This window comes from Oryzias latipes, chromosome 1 (genome assembly GCF_002234675.1).
Source record: "Oryzias latipes chromosome 1, ASM223467v1".
NCBI lineage: Eukaryota > Metazoa > Chordata > Actinopteri > Beloniformes > Adrianichthyidae > Oryzias > Oryzias latipes.
This window is the reverse complement of record NC_019859.2, coordinates 27,365,824-27,385,178: the sequence shown is the minus strand read 5'-3', so window position 1 is coordinate 27,385,178 and position 19,355 is coordinate 27,365,824. Positions and strand designations below refer to the sequence as shown.

At 40.5% G+C, this 19,355-nt stretch overlaps 1 protein-coding gene across 5 annotated transcripts; it reads left to right on the top strand.

The window, feature by feature from the left end:
* Nucleotides 1-3: 3 nt before the first annotated feature.
* LOC101170325 lies at nt 4-19,172 on the top strand. 5 transcript variants are annotated; one of them, XM_020704962.2, is made up of 7 exons: nt 4-135; nt 4,634-4,738; nt 4,994-5,721; nt 5,941-6,036; nt 13,450-13,915; nt 15,250-16,902; nt 18,526-19,172. In XM_020704962.2, the coding sequence occupies exons 2-7, from the start codon at nt 4,636-4,638 to the stop codon at nt 18,834-18,836; spliced, it is 3,357 nt and encodes a 1,118-aa protein (XP_020560621.1). In that variant the 5' UTR covers nt 4-135; nt 4,634-4,635; the 3' UTR covers nt 18,837-19,172. The 5 variants fall into 5 exon arrangements, with proteins under 5 accessions (XP_020560621.1, XP_011476921.1, XP_023815119.1 ...); XM_011478619.3 differs by having other exon boundaries at nt 4,829-5,721; XM_023959351.1 differs by lacking the exon at nt 4,634-4,738 and having other exon boundaries at nt 5,467-5,721.
* The last annotated feature ends 183 nt before the right edge of the window (nt 19,173-19,355 follow it).

Genomic DNA, 19,355 nt, shown 5'->3' with positions numbered 1-19,355 from the left:
AGGAGTCGCTGCAGCGACCTTGAAGCGGAACGTTTACCAAACTTCGCCATATTCACTTTTTCCGTCTGTAAGACATGAAGTTGAATTTTAGGGTTTGAATAAGAAAACTTTAGTTTTAAAGCTGACAAAGAATTGGTGAGTAACTTAAGTATTTAAATGGTTAAGTTAATGTGTTGCTTTTAACCAGCTAGCAATTGCCCCGGTTTTCCTCCTAACTGACTCAGTGACTGATGATGTGCTTCCTTCCTTTGACAACAAAACAGTGAAAGTCAAAAAATCGAACTTTAAGGTTGGGTAAATTAAATCGATACTAGTTTGAAATTGTTGTATTTTCAACATGGCGTCAGCAGCAGCGGCCAAAAACTGTCCTCTGTATATGTTTGGGCGAGCTTTCGGACAGGTGAGCCACAGAAACTCAGTTTTTTTTTCGGGCGCGCGCTCACAGACTGCTGGTGGCGGTAACGGAGCTAGCCTAATTTCAGCTTCACAACCTTCACTGTCGCGCTTTGTAATCTTAAATCTGATCAATAGCGAGTCCATCTCTGTGGCGCAGCTAGTTTGGCCGAAAGAAAGTGTCTATCTGCACGTAATTTTCTACAAACGTGCAACCAACAACTACTAAATACTGCTTAAATACACGAGGACAATGCAGCAGTGTGCATCTTGGCCACATGTATATTACCAACATGAATTTCCATCACTTTTTTTATGCTGGTCACAGACACGTTAATAATACGTAAAAATAACATCAGCATTTTTTTAAAAATGAAGTTGTATTTTATGAAAATAATGCACATTTACAAAAAAGTAAAGAAGATTTGGCGGGGGTAATATAAATGTCTGCTGTAAACGTTAACAAAAAATGTTCGAAAGTTTTTGTCGAGTCACTTAAGACAAAATGTAAAATTTTAGTTAAAAAAATAATAAAAGCACATTTTCTTTCTGGGAGGAAAACACTTTTGGAAGTATAAAATTACAACTTTACAGGCATGAATTGTTGCCTTTAGTTGTAACTTTATTCTCGTTGAACTTGAAGTGGAACTATATTTTCAAAATTTTAGGCCTACGACTTCATTTTTGTCCATTTTTTAACATTTTTTCTCATATTTGTAGGCTCCGACTTTACTCTTGTTACATTTTGAGTTTTTTTCCTCGCTATTTTAGGCTTTGACCTAATCATTGTAAAAATGTTTGACTTTTTCCCCCGATAATTTTGCGACTTTATTCTCATATACTTGTTTTTTCCATTTATCCGGCCCCTATACCCCGTCGTAAAACTGAGTTAAAAAATTAACAAGAAAGAAAAGTTTTATCTTAAGCCGGCTGATGTTATTTGCATATAAACATGCGACCAGCACAAAAGTGATTGGAATTCATGTTGATGATAAATGCAGCCAAGATGCACACTGCTGCATTGTCCACGTGTAAAATTAGGGGCCTCTAAGGCTGGATTTAGTTGTTGGCCGCACGTTTTTTAAAGTTAAAGTCATTTTCTCTGTCACGCATCTAGGTGTGTGAAATGTGTTCATCACATTTGATCCATCCACTATAGCGGGGGTCGGCAACCCGCGGCTCAGGAGCCGCATGCGGCTCTTTAGCGCTGCCTTAGTGGCTCCCTGGAGCATTTTCAAAAATGTTTGAAAATGTAAAAAGATGGGGTAGAGAAATATATATACATTTTTAATATGGTTTCTGTAGGAGAAAAAACAAGACTCAAACATTCTTAACGTTTTCCAATGCTGTAAGACTGTGTAGAAAAATATTGTAACGCCCGGGAATTACGTCACTTGCAGCGGGCAGATCAGGAGCCAAGTTGTCAAAAAAGTTGAGCTGTCAATCAACTGGCTGCGCTGGAGAACTCTTTGTATCCCGTACACCGCACGACACCGAACAGTTTCAGAGAGAAGCCCATTTACTTTGAACACACACCACATTGAACCTTGCACAGGGGTGATCAACCTCTCTCCCTTACACACTCACGGTGCAACATAAAGAACCAACATAACAGGAAGAATAAACTAAGGTGGAACAACAAAACTGCCAAATGAAAAGAAACGTGGGCAAACAGAAACGCTCATGCAGAGCCCTAATAAGATCAGGAGACAGCGTCCCACAATCCCCTGCTGCTAACAGACCTAAAATGCACAACCGCCACCACAATATTACATTTCAACATTTCTGTCAACGAAAATTTGCGTCATAGCCTGCGACATACGTTTCTACCAGCAGGGCTTTTTTTATTTTTATTTTTTTTAACTTTTAGTGGACCGCTAGGCAGGTGGCTGATGTAAATCGAACCACCGTCAGTTCCGTGCATTGCTTGATGAAGTTGAAAGGAAATATTTTGTTCTCCTGCTACACAACAAAGTCCGATGGCTGTCCAGGGGGGTATTCCAGAAAGCAGGTTATGCTAGCTCCCACGATAAATTTGAGGCTAAGGAAGTTGATAACCTCAGCTTTCGGTTCCAGAAATGGAGGTATGTTTCAGGGTAGGTCAAGTTACCATGGCAACTCATGCTCTGAACATAACCTGGTGCGGAGCAGGTTTAGTTGAAGGTTAGTTTGTTTACAGAGAGGTGAAACAGCATGGCGTGTCCATTTGAAGAGGATTTAGTGGATGAAGAAGCTCAGATAATACTTTTTCCAACATGAGAGGATGATGATGATGGATGTTGTAAAGATAAACATTTTTACTTTGATCCAACTCAATTATTTGCTTTAGTTAAGATAAATCTTTTTTTTTAGGTCACCTTAAAAATAACACGTAGTTTTCAGACAATTATTTTCCTTTCATTCAAATTAATTCAATTAAGTAGGTGTAACTTTGGTGCTGCCGTTAGATCGGCACTGCAAGGGATTCTGGGATATCATTCCCTTTGCCTGTCTGGACAGATTTGGGATTAAGTGTGGGTTTTTGACAATGTGTTTAGTTGTATAGCTATTTTACTGTGTTTTGCCGGGTTATTTTGTCCTACTATGCTTACGTCTCTGCACCATGAGTGAGAGTGAAGGAGAGGATGATGAGTTTATCTAGCACCCCTTCCACCATGCATTGTAATGAGAATGTTGGAATATTCTTTAATGAATTTTTGCACTCCGTTCATTTTTTCCCGTCCTTTTTATTGTTACAAAAATGAGCAAATCTGCCGGCTCAAACTTAGACATATGAGAGTTCAAGAAATATAAGTAATTAAGATGGAAAAAAGATTAATGGAGTAATGTGACATTTAGTTAGATTAATACGTAAATTTGAGTTGTATAAACAATTATTGAGTTTTATAGACATAAGAAGTTAGGTTGAAAACATTTAACTAAATTATTTGTTAATAATAGAAGAAATTTATTTAAGTTTATATATATATATATACGTCACAAGGAAAATGGAAACAAGATCAGAAACTTTGTCTGTTATTTTTCTCGAAGCAGAAACTCTTTTTTTTGATGATGCAGCCGTGTTACTTTTTTGATGGACTTATAATCTTTATCCGCCGTCATTAAAATCTCAGACTCCGTCTCACTTCCGTCTCAAGTGTCCCGCTTTCTTTTTTTTTTCTCCACGCGTTTCCAGGTGACTCGGCGATCCATTGAGAATGTCTTTATGTACTTGCTGTGCACGAGCATTAACCCAGGGTTACCAAGTCGAGCGTAATTACGCCAACTCATATCCGGTCTTTTGGGCCGACATACCCAGAGTAAGCAAGTTCAGGTGGATTTTAGCCAGAGTTCAGGCTTAAAGTCAGGCTAGTTTAAACATGCTTCCTGAAATACCCCCCAGGGGTGACGTTTTGCCTCACTTTGCCGTCTGTTTAGAACACGTGAAAACATTCCTGAAAAGCAAAGACCTTTGTTGAACTACCCGCAACTGGAAGATCCTGAGTGGCTCGAAAAGCTGCACTTTGGTGGAAATGACTGTGACAAACCACCTAAACGAGCTGAATGAAAGTCTCCAAATGCATGAAGCTGTTCTGTCATTCAACAGCAGGCCGACCGTCATGGGGCATGCACGTTCTATTTTTTATTTTTTTTTTCGAATCCTCAAAATAAAAATAACATCAAAAATCGGATTTCTTTATTACATTTCTTTAATTTTATCAAAGCAATGAAATATAATTCATTGATATTATAATGGAGTTAAACTTGCACAACAGAGCAGTCACATGACGCGTCATTCTCCGCAGAATGCCTTGCAGGGCAAATAAACATTTAATCGTTAATAATGCTCATTATGTATTTGTAACAACTTAGTCATTTTGAAAGTTGTTTACTTTTTTGAAGTTTGATAAAAGGGTTATTTTGTTCTAGGAAGGGTTATTTATCTTAAGTCAGTGTGCCATCCCTTTTTAAATGAGTGTTTCCCCACCTTTTTTCTCAAGGTCAGTGTGTATACGTGTGAACTTTGTCATAGTCTTTTTACACGGCAACAAATGCATGTGGCCATGTTTTATTTTGTATTCAATATTTACCCAACATTCAGTCCTGTATAAAAAGAGACTTGAGTTGTGTTCTCCTTACAGGCTCACTGGCTCTAAAACTGTTCAGCCTCAAGTTTTTTGGTGACTTCTCATGGCTGTCATCATTTCAAATGTACACTTTAGTGCTTCTTTCAAACTGTCTTCCCTCACTTCCTGCTTAGACATGCAGAGGTACTATTGGCCCAACTATGACATGCAGCTCCTCGAAGAGCTGCAGAAGCAGCAGAACAGTGCCCAGTTCTGTGACACTCTTCTGCAAACTGAGGGTGAGAACCCAAAAAGGATTTTGTTTAAATTTTTATTATTATTATTTTAACTTATAACCAATTCATTTTCTTTGAACTGTCCTCACTAAGGTATCTCGGTCCCAACTCACAGTTGCATCCTAGCAGCTCTTAGCCCCTATTTTTCCCAGAGATTGTCTTCTTCTCCATCTCCTCCATCCGGACAGAAACGCCTGTTAAAGCTCCATACAGTTACAGCTCACATCTTACTGAAGCTTGTTGGTCTTATGTATTCAGGGGAGCTGGAAGTTAAGGAAAATGAGGAGAAGAGCGAGTTGTTGGCGGCAGCCAGCCTGTTTGGATTCTCAAATCTTGTAGAAGGTTGTAAAGATGGAGTTAACTGGCAGAGCACTCCAAGCTACAAAGAGACATACAGAAGCCTGAAAATGCAGGATGTACAAGTTCAAGTGGAAATGGCTGTAAATAAACGTAATGCTCCAGAGAAAAAGAGCTGTGCCTCTGTTGGTACCCAAACAGTTGTGCTCCTCGACAAGAAAACGGCTCAGGTCCCATTTGTTGTGAGTTTTTCTTCACTGTCGCAGTGTGAAAATGCGCCGGTGGATAATCTAATGATCCTCAATCCGCCTCCAATCAACACAAGTGATGGAGAATCTGAAGTAGGGCAGTCCACAAACCACAAACAGTTCTCTGCTTTGTCGTGTGAAACAGACACATTTTCAGTTTCACTCGCTGGTGGTTCTGGCCTCCAGAGCTCACAGGAACAAGGCTGTTCCCAACAGTTACCCGAGTATGAGGACAACATCCAGGTGGAAAGAAGAGAAGAAGGGGCAAACTGCAAGGTGATGGAGTATGGAGCAGTTTCACCACACCAAGAACAAGGTCAAGGCAAAGGTCAAATGTTAGAGGGAAAAAACAAAGAGAGGACGCATTCAATTTGCAGGGCTGGGATCAAGAATTTGGCCAAGATGAAGCAGATGATGGGCACCACAGAGATTTCTATCAAGGTGAGAAATCTGGGGTCAAATCTGAGTATTTTTCCCATGAAATTCTGAACGCAACCTGCAAGCTGAAACTTCCCCAAAATGATCAGGGGGAGGAAAAAAGTAATCTAGTTTTCATTCATAGAGGAATTCCTTTTGACAAATGTTGTTGAAGTTGTACCCTCGCGAGAGATATATATATATATAATTTATTTATTTTATTTTATTTCTTTACTTCCGCAGGTGAAGCTAAGAAGGACCGCCACAGGAGAAGTTTGGGAGGTGGCGAGCATTCAAGACAAAGATGAGACATTGTCACTTGTTTCTTCAGTGAGACAGGTAGATAAAAAAATGATTATAATTTATTTATTTATTTTTATTTTATTTATTTTTAAATCGTCAATGCTTGTTTTTATATTTTGTTGTGTTTTAATGTAAAGCACTTTGTTATATTTTTATATGAAAAGTGCTTTATAAATAAAGTTTGATTTGATTTGATAATTTAGTGTAGGCTTAAATTAAAAAAATAAAACATAGTCAAGGATTTACGAAACTGAATTCCCGAACCATATTCCAAGACAAAAACAAGGTTAGTGAAAAAAGGAATTTGAAAAAAGGCTCATTTAACCCGTTAACACCGGAGATGTCACAGGCGACACCCAAATAATACACAAACGCTTTTCGACTCTTCGTTTATCTGATCAACATGAATCAGTTGATTCTGATGCGGAGAAAAACAGCTTTTCATATCGACTTTTTGCTGTCATGGGACACCTTACGTTAGCCGCTGTTCACCGCGACAGAATCAGTTGATTTTGGTTTATTGCGTGCTACAGTGTCCCTACTGGGAAATTCAGCGCAAGGCTGGTCGGCTCCTGCTAGAATAATGTTAATTACTCTGTTGAAGAGTAACAGTAGTCAAAAGATACTATTGCAATCACCTATAACAGTTTCACTAGCTCCGTTTCTTTTACACGTATGGGCAAAACTTAATCAAAATTCTAGAAATGTTGAAAAAAACACAATTACACTGTTTCCATTGAATCAAGATTATGTGAAAAAACACAAACCAACTCATGCGATAAGTCATTCAAAAACACGGTGACGGATGTGAAGAAAAGGAAACGTCTGCGTCTTTTTCAGGTCATGGAGCGGTAAGCTCCCTACATGTGGGAGCGGCTATGGATGAAGCGATTTTGAGAAATCGTGGTTGGTGATTTCTCAGAGGAGCTGTGGCTTTAATAATTCCACATGACACGCTCAACGTTTGATGAGCTGTGTGAGGCTGTGGGACCTCTAGTGGCTCCTGCCGGGCAGTGCCCAAGGCAGCCAGTTCAATCATCAATCAATCTTCAAACTTTTCATATAGAAAGTAATGCAAAGTGCTGTCCACAAAAAAATAGATAACATAAAAGAAGAACGATAATTTAAAAAAAAGCAATAATAATAATAATAACCCCCCCTCCCCGAGCTGCACACAACCTTAAACCCCCTCTCACACCTCCCAATCGATGCAGATAAACATAGGGAAACAGGGTGGGCACAGAAATAGTTTTGCTGATGGAAAAGCACAAATACATGTGTTAAAAAAAGTGTCCAGTGCTTCCTCAGGTAAAATCAAACCATCATTTTCCATAAAAATACTTTTTAGTTCATTGATGATGGTAGATCGGACAGAATTGAACTCGCCCCTGAAGTGGTCAACGGGGTCCTCACACAATGAGACGGTGGCTGGCATTGTATTTTTGTTAAAGTCAGAGTTAAACAAAAATTGGATTTTTTTTTTATTATATTCAAAAATTATATTTGATAATATTTGTATGAGTTCCTGGTCTGTTTTACTGTTTCATTATTTAGCTTTAGTCTGTTTTGGTTTTGTTGATAGTTTATTACAAGCTTGTGTTTTTCCAATGTCTGTCAGCGGATCTACATTGTCTCTTCAATTGTTTAATATCCTCAGTTCTCCAAGGGGGTGTGGGTTTGATACTTATATTGTTAGATTTTAGTGGAGCACTTGAATCGAGACTGGATTTTCCTGTTTAGTCTGACTGCCTGTCAATCTGGAGGTTAAAATCACCAGTTATTAAAATCACCAGTTATAAAAATCGCAATCAAGCAGGTATCAATTGAGGCCAAGAACTCAGAAAACTCCTCAATAAAAACAGATCAAAGTTTTGGTGGTCTATATACTGTGATGCATAAAATTGGAGGGCAGTTAAAACAAAAACATGGTGTTCAAAGCTGGGGTACTGATCTAAGGAAATTTGCTTTACTGCAAAGAAGTTGGGCACTATAGATGCAGTAGCACCACCCTTTTTGCCCTCCCTAAATCTAAAATTCGGTGGTGTGTGTGTGTGGAGGGGCTCTGTGAGAACAGTAAATGCATCCGTGCTTAGCAATGTTTCCATTAAAAGAGACCATCGCTGTTCTAATCTGAAATAAAATCATTCATGATAAAGGTTTTGTTGGACAAAGACTGAATGTTAAAAAGTGCCATGTTAAAATAGGTAGGTGGATTGTTGGTTGTAGAAACAGCTTCCCAAAGCTTTGGTGTATCCTTTAGTTAGTGAAGTAACTCAACTTTGTAAAAAGATGTATTGTTTCAGAACGGGTTAAAATTGACAATTAAAAAAAAAAAAACTTGTTCAGACTGGAACCAGTTCCTCAGACTCTGCAGCCTGCTGAAGCGGCCTTGGCAGCGGGCGAGGGAGGGGCCCAGAAATAAAAACAGTCAATGGACATGACTTTTAAAAAAGAAAAAGTCCAAATGCCTTTTTGGTCGTTTTAGACTGTGTATAAATTGTATCATCATCATCATTAATCCCAAGTTTAATAGTCAGTCACTCAGACAAATGCTAGACAGAGGAACAGCAGCACATACAAAAAAAAAATTCAACCAACTTCTGGGTAAAGCTACTGGAATTATTACTGACCTCATAGAAGACATATAATGTTTGAAAAGCTGAACTGGAAATGAAGGAAGCTCTCCTGTCCAAGTTTATGGGTGTCTTCTTCTCCAAGTCTAAGCGGCTAACCTCTCTTAGCGCCGCGCTCCAGGACACAGCTCCATGGGACCCTTCCATCAGCCCACGGCCTTCTTGATTTTCAACTCCAAAACAAAGATCGGTAGAAGAAAAAGTGGATGTCCGGATGCCCAGAAGAAGTTTTGATGAGGCCCAAAAGCCTCCTGTCCTGGGTCTAACTACTTTGTAAGTCTGGCTGCTGATTCTCGCACTCCTTCCACAGCGATCATGGCGGCACACTCCTCTGGACCTGGGCCATTGTCGATTTCCCCGCTCTTTGGAGAGACGCCATGGAAATCCCTGTAGAACACAAAAGGACAGCTGCAGGCAGCAACCTGGCTCGTGGTCCGAGGCTCACCGCTAAAGCCTCTTTAAGATCAGACTAGTGTCGCCGGCTGGCGCTCCCTTCATCCTCCCGGTCAGCAACATCTTCCTCCTGCCATCGAAGTCTGAAAGAAGCTGTCCGTTTCCACTCCAGTGGTGCTCGTGCCTCGCCACCATCAGAGATGCCCACAGGCTGCAAGACAATGCTGCTGCCCCACCTGTCAGCACAGCACCCACACCTGCGTCTCCTCCTCCCGTTTGCCCAGACAATGGCAATAATCAAGGACTCCATAATAAGGAAGGTCTGCTTTTTTTAACATGGCCACTCACTGTTTTTCCGGAGCCACCCTTCTGGATATCCTGGAGAAACTTCTAGACCTGCTTTGCTCTTTTTCTTCTTTACTACCAAGAACTGCATTGCCATCTGGTTGTTGGTCACGCAACCTTTTTAATTCGAAAACTGTTTCCATTCCAGTTTTGCGAAATATGTCAATTTCGATACGCCTCAAAAACCACCTCCAAATGCAAAAACTTTTTTTGATAAATGTGAGTTTTTATTTTATTTACCATATTTTCACAAATATAAGGCGCACTTGGAAGTCGTAAATTTTCTCCAAAATGTACGGTGCGCCCTATGGTGCGATATACCTTATGTGTTGTTCCGTGACTTCAGTAAAGAGGATGTAGGAGAGGATAGCATGAGAACGGTAAAACGATAAGGAAAGAAGTGTGGACATGAAAGAAGACCCCCCCCCCCCCCCCCCCCCCAAATAGTACAAAGTGCAGGTATGCTCATTATGCAGAACAACATCATTTTGGAAACCCTGAAAATGCAAAGAGACACAATTATGAAGCACAGTTTAAAATGCAAGCTATATCAGCTACGCGGAGGAAAATGTGAATCAAGCAGCATCGAGAGAATTCAAGATTAGATGACGGATGGCGAACACAGTTTTACTGAGACTGGAAGGCAGAGTTACACCACAGTTTGTGAATGGATTGTAGATGCTTGGGCTAATGCGTCTGCTTTCACTGTTCTTCAAGCTTTTGCAAAAGCCGGCATCATCATTCATTAGGGGCCACATGGCAACCAGACGGACACTGACAATGACGAAAGGGAACCTGGGGTGTTTGATAGAAATTTAGCCCAGCTGTTTATCTCAGATACAGAAGATGAGGATTTTGATGGATTCTTGGATGCTGATTGATAGTGAAAAAATAAATACAAACCAACTCAGTTTTGCCCCCGCTGCCTTTTTCAAACACACACTAGCATGCATGTTCTACTGGTATATATTAACGTGCCCTCGCCTTGAAACCTGGTGCACCTTTTCTATGTCGTAACCCTTGTGCTATCCTAGGCATTTTAACATTGGGAGTTGGGTCATCTAGACCCACTAGACAGTGCGCTGAACCTTTTTTCTTCAATGATTTGTGAACCTCACTGGTGTCCATGGATTACATGAAATCTTTCCACCTTTATCCACCTTTGTCATGGTAGGTAGAACACGTCAATGTAAGGGTGGGGTCATCTAAGATAGTACAAGGGTTAAATACAGAAAAAGCACCCATAACTGATGCTGTGCCCTATAATCCAGGGCGCCCTATGTTTGTGAAAATACGGTATCTTGTTTCCATTAGGCAAATGTACAGTGATCCCTTGCTATATCACGGTTTACTTTTCACGGTTTCGCTACTTCACGGATTTGGATTGTGCATTGTGTTCTGCATTCTGATTGGCTAAAAAGTCACTCAGCGAGTAGCTCAAGAATGGGACCCTTTGATGAGCCGTTCATTACAGTTCTCCAACATAATCGATGGTGGCATGTCGGTGTATAAGGATCTTTAGCAAAGAAGAAAAAAGAGCGACAACAACTGCCTATCACTATGTTCCTCTCCCGAACAAACACACCTGCAGCTGCACCGCGGGCTTCAGAAGGAAAAAACGCTGCACAGGATGCAGCGGCTCAGTATGAAGAGCAGTGAAAAAGAAGACCGGTGTCACTATCTGTCCCACTGTACTTTTTTATTTTTTTCATAATCATTTTAAATTTTCCTCCGTTTAATCCACTCGGGTCGCGGTGGGCGGGGCTAATCTCCGCAATTTAAAGCCTTCTGTTCTTATCGATGATTGAAATTATTATTTGACAGCACACTACAGAAGTTATTTGTTGAAAAAACGTTTCTAAAGTACTTTTATTTGTTAAAAAAACAATTGATTTAGCCTGTTAAATGGTTTGTTCTTTCTTTTCAATGTATAATAGTGAATTTCATTGTATAATAATTGTAAAAAAATAAAGGTTTCTACTTCACGGGTTTCGCTTATCACGGGTTCTATTTGAAACGTAACCCCCGCGATAATCAAGGGATCACTGTATTATCGCAAACCCAATTTGCGGAATTTCATAGTCAATGTCTATGAATCTTCCCAACGCTAAAAAATACCTATTGAAAACTTTCCACAAACCATTATTACAGTTCTTTCTAATGTTATGCATTTGACTGCAGCATGCACATTGATTTTTTATTCACACCAGCCTCTGTTGTTTTACTTTTTTTTTTTTTTTAATGGACCTGAGATAGTTTCTTTCATTTGTCTTGGCCTCGAGCATGAGTGAACCCAATCTCATGTGGACCAAACCCGCAAACAGTCTTGTCTAAACAGGTAGTCTAGCTCTGCTTTCATACCGACTTGGTATGGTTTGGTTCACTTACTGTGTAAATACAAACTGGCCCAGATCCAGCCAATTTCCAAAAGTCCTAATTTTTTGTGAAATTAGCTGTAAAAAAGCTCATTAAGAGGAGAAACATGCTTAAAGCCTTGAACCATGGACAAAGCTGGAGGAACGAGTGTGTGTGTGTATATATATATATATATATATATATATATATATATATATATACACACACGAGTATATCCAGCCTTTTTCATTTTTTGAAGGCTGCATACACAATATGGCTGCTAGAGAAAATACTCAAATGTGTTTCAAGTTTTAGCAAAAAGATGGAGCAGGGTTTACAATTGTCTTCTTCTAAATGATGCAGCCAGTAGAAAAAAAATGTTCCAAACCTACAAAAAATACACGAAGCAAGTGAAAGTTCTGGTAAAAACAAAACACTAGTAATAATTGAAAGTGTCATCTTCTGTCGGGTTTTACAACATTGCAGAAATGTTATCAAAAGTCACTTCTAATCTGTGAACCTTTTTATGAACACATTCCTTTCTTCAAAGTACTGACTTTTCATCAAAGCCCTAATGTTTATTTCTGGTCAGGGCCATTTATTTATAACTTAAATACATTTCTTACAGATCGGTGTGTTGTAGTTGTGAGTCTTAGTCATTTCAAAGAGTTACAGTGACATGGAACAACAAGTAAGTGTGTTTGTGTTGACTGAGGTCAGTGTGAGCAAATGCTAGAAATGACCAGCGCACCTGAATGCAGCAATAATAAGCTCTCAATGGAAGCACATAAGTGTGGAAATTCCACGCAGCCCTCGAATGCACCTTGTGCTGCTTCGCATGTGACTGTACTGCACAATAAGTCAGAATTATATTTTTTGTACCGACTCTGTGAAGGATGTTTGTGGGGAAGATGACACTTAAGTCCCCCTCAGTGATGAACGATGCCCCACATACCTAAGTGGCTAGTGAAATAGTTTTTGCCAGACTGATCTTTTACCTGCATTTGGTGGGTGTTCATTTAGAGCCCTGAATATATCAAGTTTGAGATGATTAGTAATGAATAAATTAGAAAATAAAAAGTGAATGAAGATATAGAAAATGCACATACTTTCAGTGCTCACTTTATAAGGCACAGCTGTCCAGCTGCTCAGTAAATCCATTTTCTATTCAGCCAATCACATGGTGGCAACGTGATGCATTTAGGATGTAGATATGATCAAGACAATCTGCTGCAGGGATTTTCATGCACAATAATCTAATCTTTAACAATTAAATTCAGGATAACTTATTTTTGTGGTATTTGTGAGGAACACTGAAAAAACACTGAAACCAATGAAAGCATCTATTTAAAAATGACTTTGAAAGGTTTTCAGGCTGCTCAAAAAGAGGGAAATTAAAACTGCTTTACTTTAAATGTAAATAAACTGCTTTGTATAAATACTGGTTACATTATTTACATCTAAAGAAAGAAAAGGCAATGTTCCTTTAAGAAAAATAAAAAAGTTTTAGCAACTTTACTAATTTGGATATTTCCAAATGTTTCCCAACCTTTGAAAAGTAAAACAATTTTAAGAATTGTTTTACTTTTGCATGACTTAGTAATTCATTTTCTGTCATGCAAACATTAGCAAACAAAAAAAGGAGCATAAACATCAGAGATGTCTCTCTTGGTTTGGAGTTAGCCTGTCCTTTTTGCTTTAACTGCTGCTCATTTCTCTGTAGGGATGCTCCACACAGAAAACCCAAGCTAACAACTGCAACAATACTTCCTCTTCTACAAACCTGGTCCAGAAACCAGAGGCTGGGAACCCTCAACCTCCCATTGCTTCTTCCCCTGTTACCAGTCCCGAGTCCTATCTTCTCTCTGTTGGCGGTGTCGATATGAGCCACAGCAGCGAGTTGGATTCAGAGCGGGAGTTGGACCCCCCCCAACCCCAGACGTCTGTGGAGGAAACGGATGAGCAGATAGAGATGCTGCTGGAGGATATCATGAAGGGCCTGAATATTCTGCCCAACCTGGATGGTGACTGTAAGACGCTGCAGGCAGGCCATGACTGGGAACCTGCTTTTAACCAAACTGCAGGGAACGATCTGAGACGGAGCCCCATTTATGCAGCCAGCAGCACAGCAGAGCCAGTTTTCTACCAGGATGTAGAGCCAGCGAGAGGCCGTCCATCAGCACACACAGGTTTGATCTAAACTCCATTAACTAAATCGCTGGTTTCTCTGACTTCAATATTTACTCGTTATTGAAGTCAACTTCAATTTTTTTTTTTACTTTGACAAATATTAAAGTTATTACATAAGATCTTTTTCAAGGAGGGTTGCAGATGGAACAGATATCAAATTTACACTCATAGATGAATACAATTATGTATAATTTAAAATTGTAAGATTTTACAATTTACCTACATTTTATTCCTTATACAACTAACCAGGATTAATAAAAGTTTATTCCTGCATTATTTGTGTTACAGTGGGACAAAAAAAGTATTTAGTCAGTTACCAATTGTACAAGTTCTCCTACTTAAAAAGATGAGAGAGGCCTGTAATCTTCATCATAGGTATACCTCAACTATGAGAGACAAAATGAAAAGAAAAAGTCCAGAAAATCACATTGTCTTATTTTTAAAGGTAGGTACTGGCTGTCTGCGGGCAAAAAATAGGCACACATGTACAACACGAATTCAGATGGTGGGTACAGAAAGTATTCAGACCCCTTTACATTTTTCACTTTTTGTATAGTTGGACTCATTTGCCAAATTCAGGAAAGTTCATTTTATTTCTCAATAACGTTCAACGAGTTTTGACAGAAATAAGTGTAAAAATGTCTTCAAATTTATAGTTAAAGAAAAACTGAAAAGTCCTATGGTCCTAAGTATTCAGAATGTTTTTTGCTCAGTTTTGGTTAGAAGCTCCCTTTTAAACTAGTACAGCCATGCGTCTTCTTGAGAATGATGCAACAAGTTTCTCATACCTGGGTCTGGGAATCCTCTGCCACTCTTCCTTGCAGATTCTCTCCGGCTCCATCAGGTTGGATGGTAAATGTTTGTGCATCATTTTCCAGTTTCTCCAGAGATGCTCAACTGGGTTTATTCAGGCCTTTGGCTGAACGGTCACAGAGTAGTTCTAAAGTCATTCCTGGGTTATTTTAGTGGTGTGCTTTAGGACATTGCCTTGTTGGAAGGTAAAACTTTGACCCAGTCTGAGGTCCTGTCCTCGCTGTCAGAAGTTTTCTACTGTACTTGGTTACATTAATCTTCCCTTCAAATGCAATCAGTCGTCCTGTGTCTGCTGCTAAAAGGCACCCCCAAAGCATGATGCTGCCACCACCATGTTTCACTGTTGGGGTTGTATTGGGCAGGTGTACTAAATGAAACTTTAGTCCATGATCAAAAGTAGGCGGTGACTGGTTCACTTATAAGCGGCGAATTTCGGCCGGATGCCGGCTACCTTTGAGGTAACTCTTCCGTGTCTGTTATTTTAACTGAAATTATAATTGTCTTTCCTCTCGTCATGCAGATCTCTACTGTCATGCACAGAGCCCATCGGGGTTCTCGAACCCTTTAGCTGGACACCCAAGTGTGGCAACACAACAAGACTCTCAGATCAACTTCCCTGTGAGATCAGAGGGATTGGGACAGACTGATCCACTTGGATGTCCAGGAATGCTTGTTTCCAAATATCAGTGTCCTGAAACCTCCACACCTGCATCAGCCTTACCTTTAGCATGTACTTCTGGACAAAAACTGCATCACCAGCAGCAGTGCTCCGAAAAAGACCAGACCGTTTTTGGCCTTTTACCTCTGCAAGAAGCTGATGGCCACTCTGGTCATCCTTTTTTATTACCCTGGATGGATGACATGAGGCTTCCTCAATGCCTTTCTCCATTGGAGTTGTTCACTTCTAAAGAAAAAGATCAAAACCTCCCAAGTGACCCAAGAAACCGTGAAAAACAAGCTCAGAGTCAACTTCGTCAGCCTCCCTGGCTTGCTGAAACTCCTCAGTCTCTGCAGTTTCCTTTCAGCGCCATCAAAGAAAACAGCAAAGTTTCTCTACTGTGTAAAAACACAAATTGTAGCTCAGCGTGTTGTCAGTGGTATTTGGAGGCAAACCAAAAAATCATAGGTGCCAGGAAACAATCAAGTTCTGTCAAGAGTTCGGACCCTGAGAAGGTGGACGGCTTAAAACGCAAATGTGACACTAAAGGGCACGATGTCATCCGTAAAAAAAGGAGGAGGAGGAGGCAAATAGAGCTCCTACAGGATTTTAGCAAAGTTTTTTTGGCACCTAAAAATGTTACTAATGGAAAAAATACTGGAACATGTATTGAAAAGGAACCAACCAGAGGACCTAACATTAAGAGTGCCGAGGAGACCTGGATCAGGGCCAGGGGCTTTGTTAAGAGATATCTACAGAGGACCTGTAACACTGTCCCAGAAATGAGCCACAAAAGTGCTGGGGACTACAGAGATATGAACAAACTTGGAACCGCACTACCAAAGAGGAAATGTGGAAGACTGCGTAAAATAACGGTTGAGCAAAAGCCTTCAACCCAAATCTCTGCCAACAGTAAAGACGAGAGCCACGAGGAAGCCAGAGAGTATCTAGATACCAGGGCTTTAGCCCCTGAAGGCCACGCTCAACGACAGAGATGCCGCAAAAAAAAGAACAAGAGTGAGGAAGATGTGGAAGAAGATCCTCCAAAAAAGAAAACTCCTCGGTGCTCTAACATAACAAACCCAAGAAACCCAGGAACATCCAAGCCACCATGGATGGCCTCTCTCACTGAGGTTCAAAAGCCAATTCAACGGCGACACCCAAAACGAAAGAATGTCAAAGACAGTCAGGAAGAAACTCAACTTTCAAAGAACTCAAAGGGAGGAAAGGAAGGGGGAACTGGGTTCACCTCTATCATGAAGACAATCATTGACTCTACACAGACTTCAAACGCTGAACACCAAGAAGCCATCAGTGTTGATGAAAACAACAATCAGCCATTTAACACAAGTCCAGCTCACAGCAATAAAACAGATCAAGACGACAACACAACATCTTCAATTGAGATGTTACACTTGTCCGGTGAGAAAGGCCACCCTGTCAGTTCTAAGGATTCCTTGGAGGAAGAGTTGGGGGAGGTGTCACCCAACAGAGAGCAGAAGAATTCTGATGAAGGTACGGTAAATGTACGGAATGACAAAACAAATTTCTGAGTATTTCTTTATTCAAATTGTTGTGAATCAGAAACAGATCGATTTTTTTTGTGAAAAAGCTTGTAGTTGCGTAAAATTGACAATGGGCTGGCCACAAGCTCCCTGCTAACCTCCAATCAGATGCATTGCTTGCAGACAAATAGATCCATGTACGTCTTTGTTTTCCTCGTCTGAGCTGGCATCTGCATCAGAACTGTACGGCTGGACAGCCGTTATACTGCTCACCATTGTTGTTGCACCGGTTGAGAGCTATCTGGAGGGAATCTTAACAAAGGCATGATGGGAGATTAAGACTCCCTTTAGATCAAAACACGATCGAAGTGGGACTTCAAAGTGGAACTGTATAGAAAGAAAGCGGGGTAGACATAAGGAGTGGATATTAAATAAAACCTGCAAAAATGGTGTTCATCCACCTGCTGTTGAAGCAGAACGAGAGCTTCTGATACAACTGAGTGTGGGAACCTGATGGTTCAAGTCCCACTCGGAACATCCTTTGATCTATTGAAAAATCATTATGCAGTTTAAAGGCCCGTACACATCGGGACGAATTTCGCGCGTGATTTTCGCCGACGTTTTAATGCCTCGTGACTAAACAAAGGGCACCAATGAGAGTGTGCACACCGACATGAAAAAAAACGCCACGCGTCAAAGCGTCAAAAAAAAAAAAACGCCTCGGGTTCGTTTTTTTTTTTTTTTGACGCGTCGCGTCGAAATCTATTCGACCAATGAGAATGGCGCTTTTGCACACGTGTCTGGAGTTTCTGAAGTTACAGTAAAACACAACTTGGGGGCGCTCAAACACAAAACTGCCTTGCTGAGCACACATACCAGCGAAGAAGATAGACGCCAAGTAGCGTCTACACAGCCGCGAAGAAATAATGACGGACATTCTAAAATATCCCCGAACCAAGCACCAGTTGGAGCTACTGGTGCTTGAAATATTCATGTTTTCTTTGTATGATTCTGACAAGCGCGTAAATACTTGCTCTCTTCTTCTGAGTGAAAAGCGACTTTAAGAAGCGTAAAGTTGCGCAGCGCCACCTTGTGTACAGGAGTATTTCTGTTTTACATTAAGCGTCATCTAATGTCTGGGAATGAAATTGCATGTTCACTCGGCTCATCATCAGCGAAAATCGCCAGGGTGTGAACACAAAAAAACGTGTTGAAAAACGCTGGCGAATAACGCCTGGCGAATATTTGTCCCGGTGTGTACGGGCCTTAAGCCAAAATCAAAAAGCCTGTGTTGTGTTTTAGGAGTGCCAGTAGTGTTCATTAGAAAATCATTGGTGCTGCAATTCTCTCTTTTTTTTAGCAGTTATCAGTGAGTTAATCAATATGCCGAAGTATTTATGTCGGTGATGGAAAAAGTTTGGGATAAGATGATACAACTCATTCTGGTCAAATGTTGGGATTTTCTTAGCGTGGGGTGAAAACCCCAAAATGCTTGTCCTCTCAGTGATGAGCTTGGCTGGTCTGCTGAACCTGAGAGGTGGATGCTGGGATGTTGTCATTATTTTATTAATGTGTCTCTAAATATTTTTCCTATCTGGTAGTTCTGTGTTTTTTTAAATTAACATCTTTACAGGAGGGGTCTGTTGTGGTGGAGATTTCAAAGGAGACCAGCCGGTCTCCACTGATGGACGTGCGTCTTACTGCTCGTCTCTCCAGTCCAACGTGTCCGTGGACCACAACTCTCAGCCTCAAACCCCCCAGAGAACTGTGCTGCTGGTTGATCAAAGAGAGGAGGACGACGAGGAGGAGGAAGATATCGATGTTGTGCTATATTCTCCAGACAACGGGGCTCCTCGTGGAGCTGTACTCAATAGCATGGTCGTAACCGTAGATGAAGAAGAGGAAGATGTGAATGAGATTGATGTGACTGGAGATGAGGCCTAGGAGCATTCTCAGATCTGTGTGCCATGTGTCGTTGATTTCTTTTTAGGTTGGGTTTTCTGCAAGCTCTTTCGAAGCAAAACATGTCACCTCGTTCTGTTCCAAACACACCGTTCAAACTGACGTGTCAGTTTCTGTAGTTTACTAAAGGAAGCCTGTTCTGACTGTTGTTTTTCTTTTTTTATCTATAGGTTTGACATTTCACTAAAATTTTCAGTTGTTTTCGGTTGAGCTGCTGGAAGTAAATGTGCATTGTGGAGTCCGCTCTTTGTTTTGATGCTGAATTTAAAAAAAACATGGCATATTTTATGTACAGTTTATTAAAAAAAGAAAAAGTCAGTTTTCATGGTTGTGCTTTTTTTTCTAGCACAGAAGTTGTGGAGGTTGGTCCTGGTTTGAATTCTGGCTGGTTTCTTTCTGAGTGGAGATTGTGTGTCCTCTTGGTTCATGCGTGGGTCTTCTCTGGTCTTCTCTGACTTCCTCTCACAGTCCAAAAGCTTCAGGATTGCTTTCTTGGATTGT

What these genes read in the sequence shown, in the direction of transcription:
- LOC101170325 (XM_011478619.3), top strand. Translation starts at nt 4,636, where the DNA reads ATGCAGAGGTACTATTGGCCCAACTATGACATGCAGCTCCTCGAAGAG. An exon ending in CCACAGAGATTTCTATCAAG is followed by an intron (nt 5,722 to 5,940) that starts GTGAGAAATCTG and finishes TTACTTCCGCAG; the next exon opens with GTGAAGCTAAGAAGGACCGC. An exon ending in GCAGAAGAATTCTGATGAAG is followed by an intron (nt 16,903 to 18,525) that starts GTACGGTAAATG and finishes ACATCTTTACAG; the next exon opens with GAGGGGTCTGTTGTGGTGGA.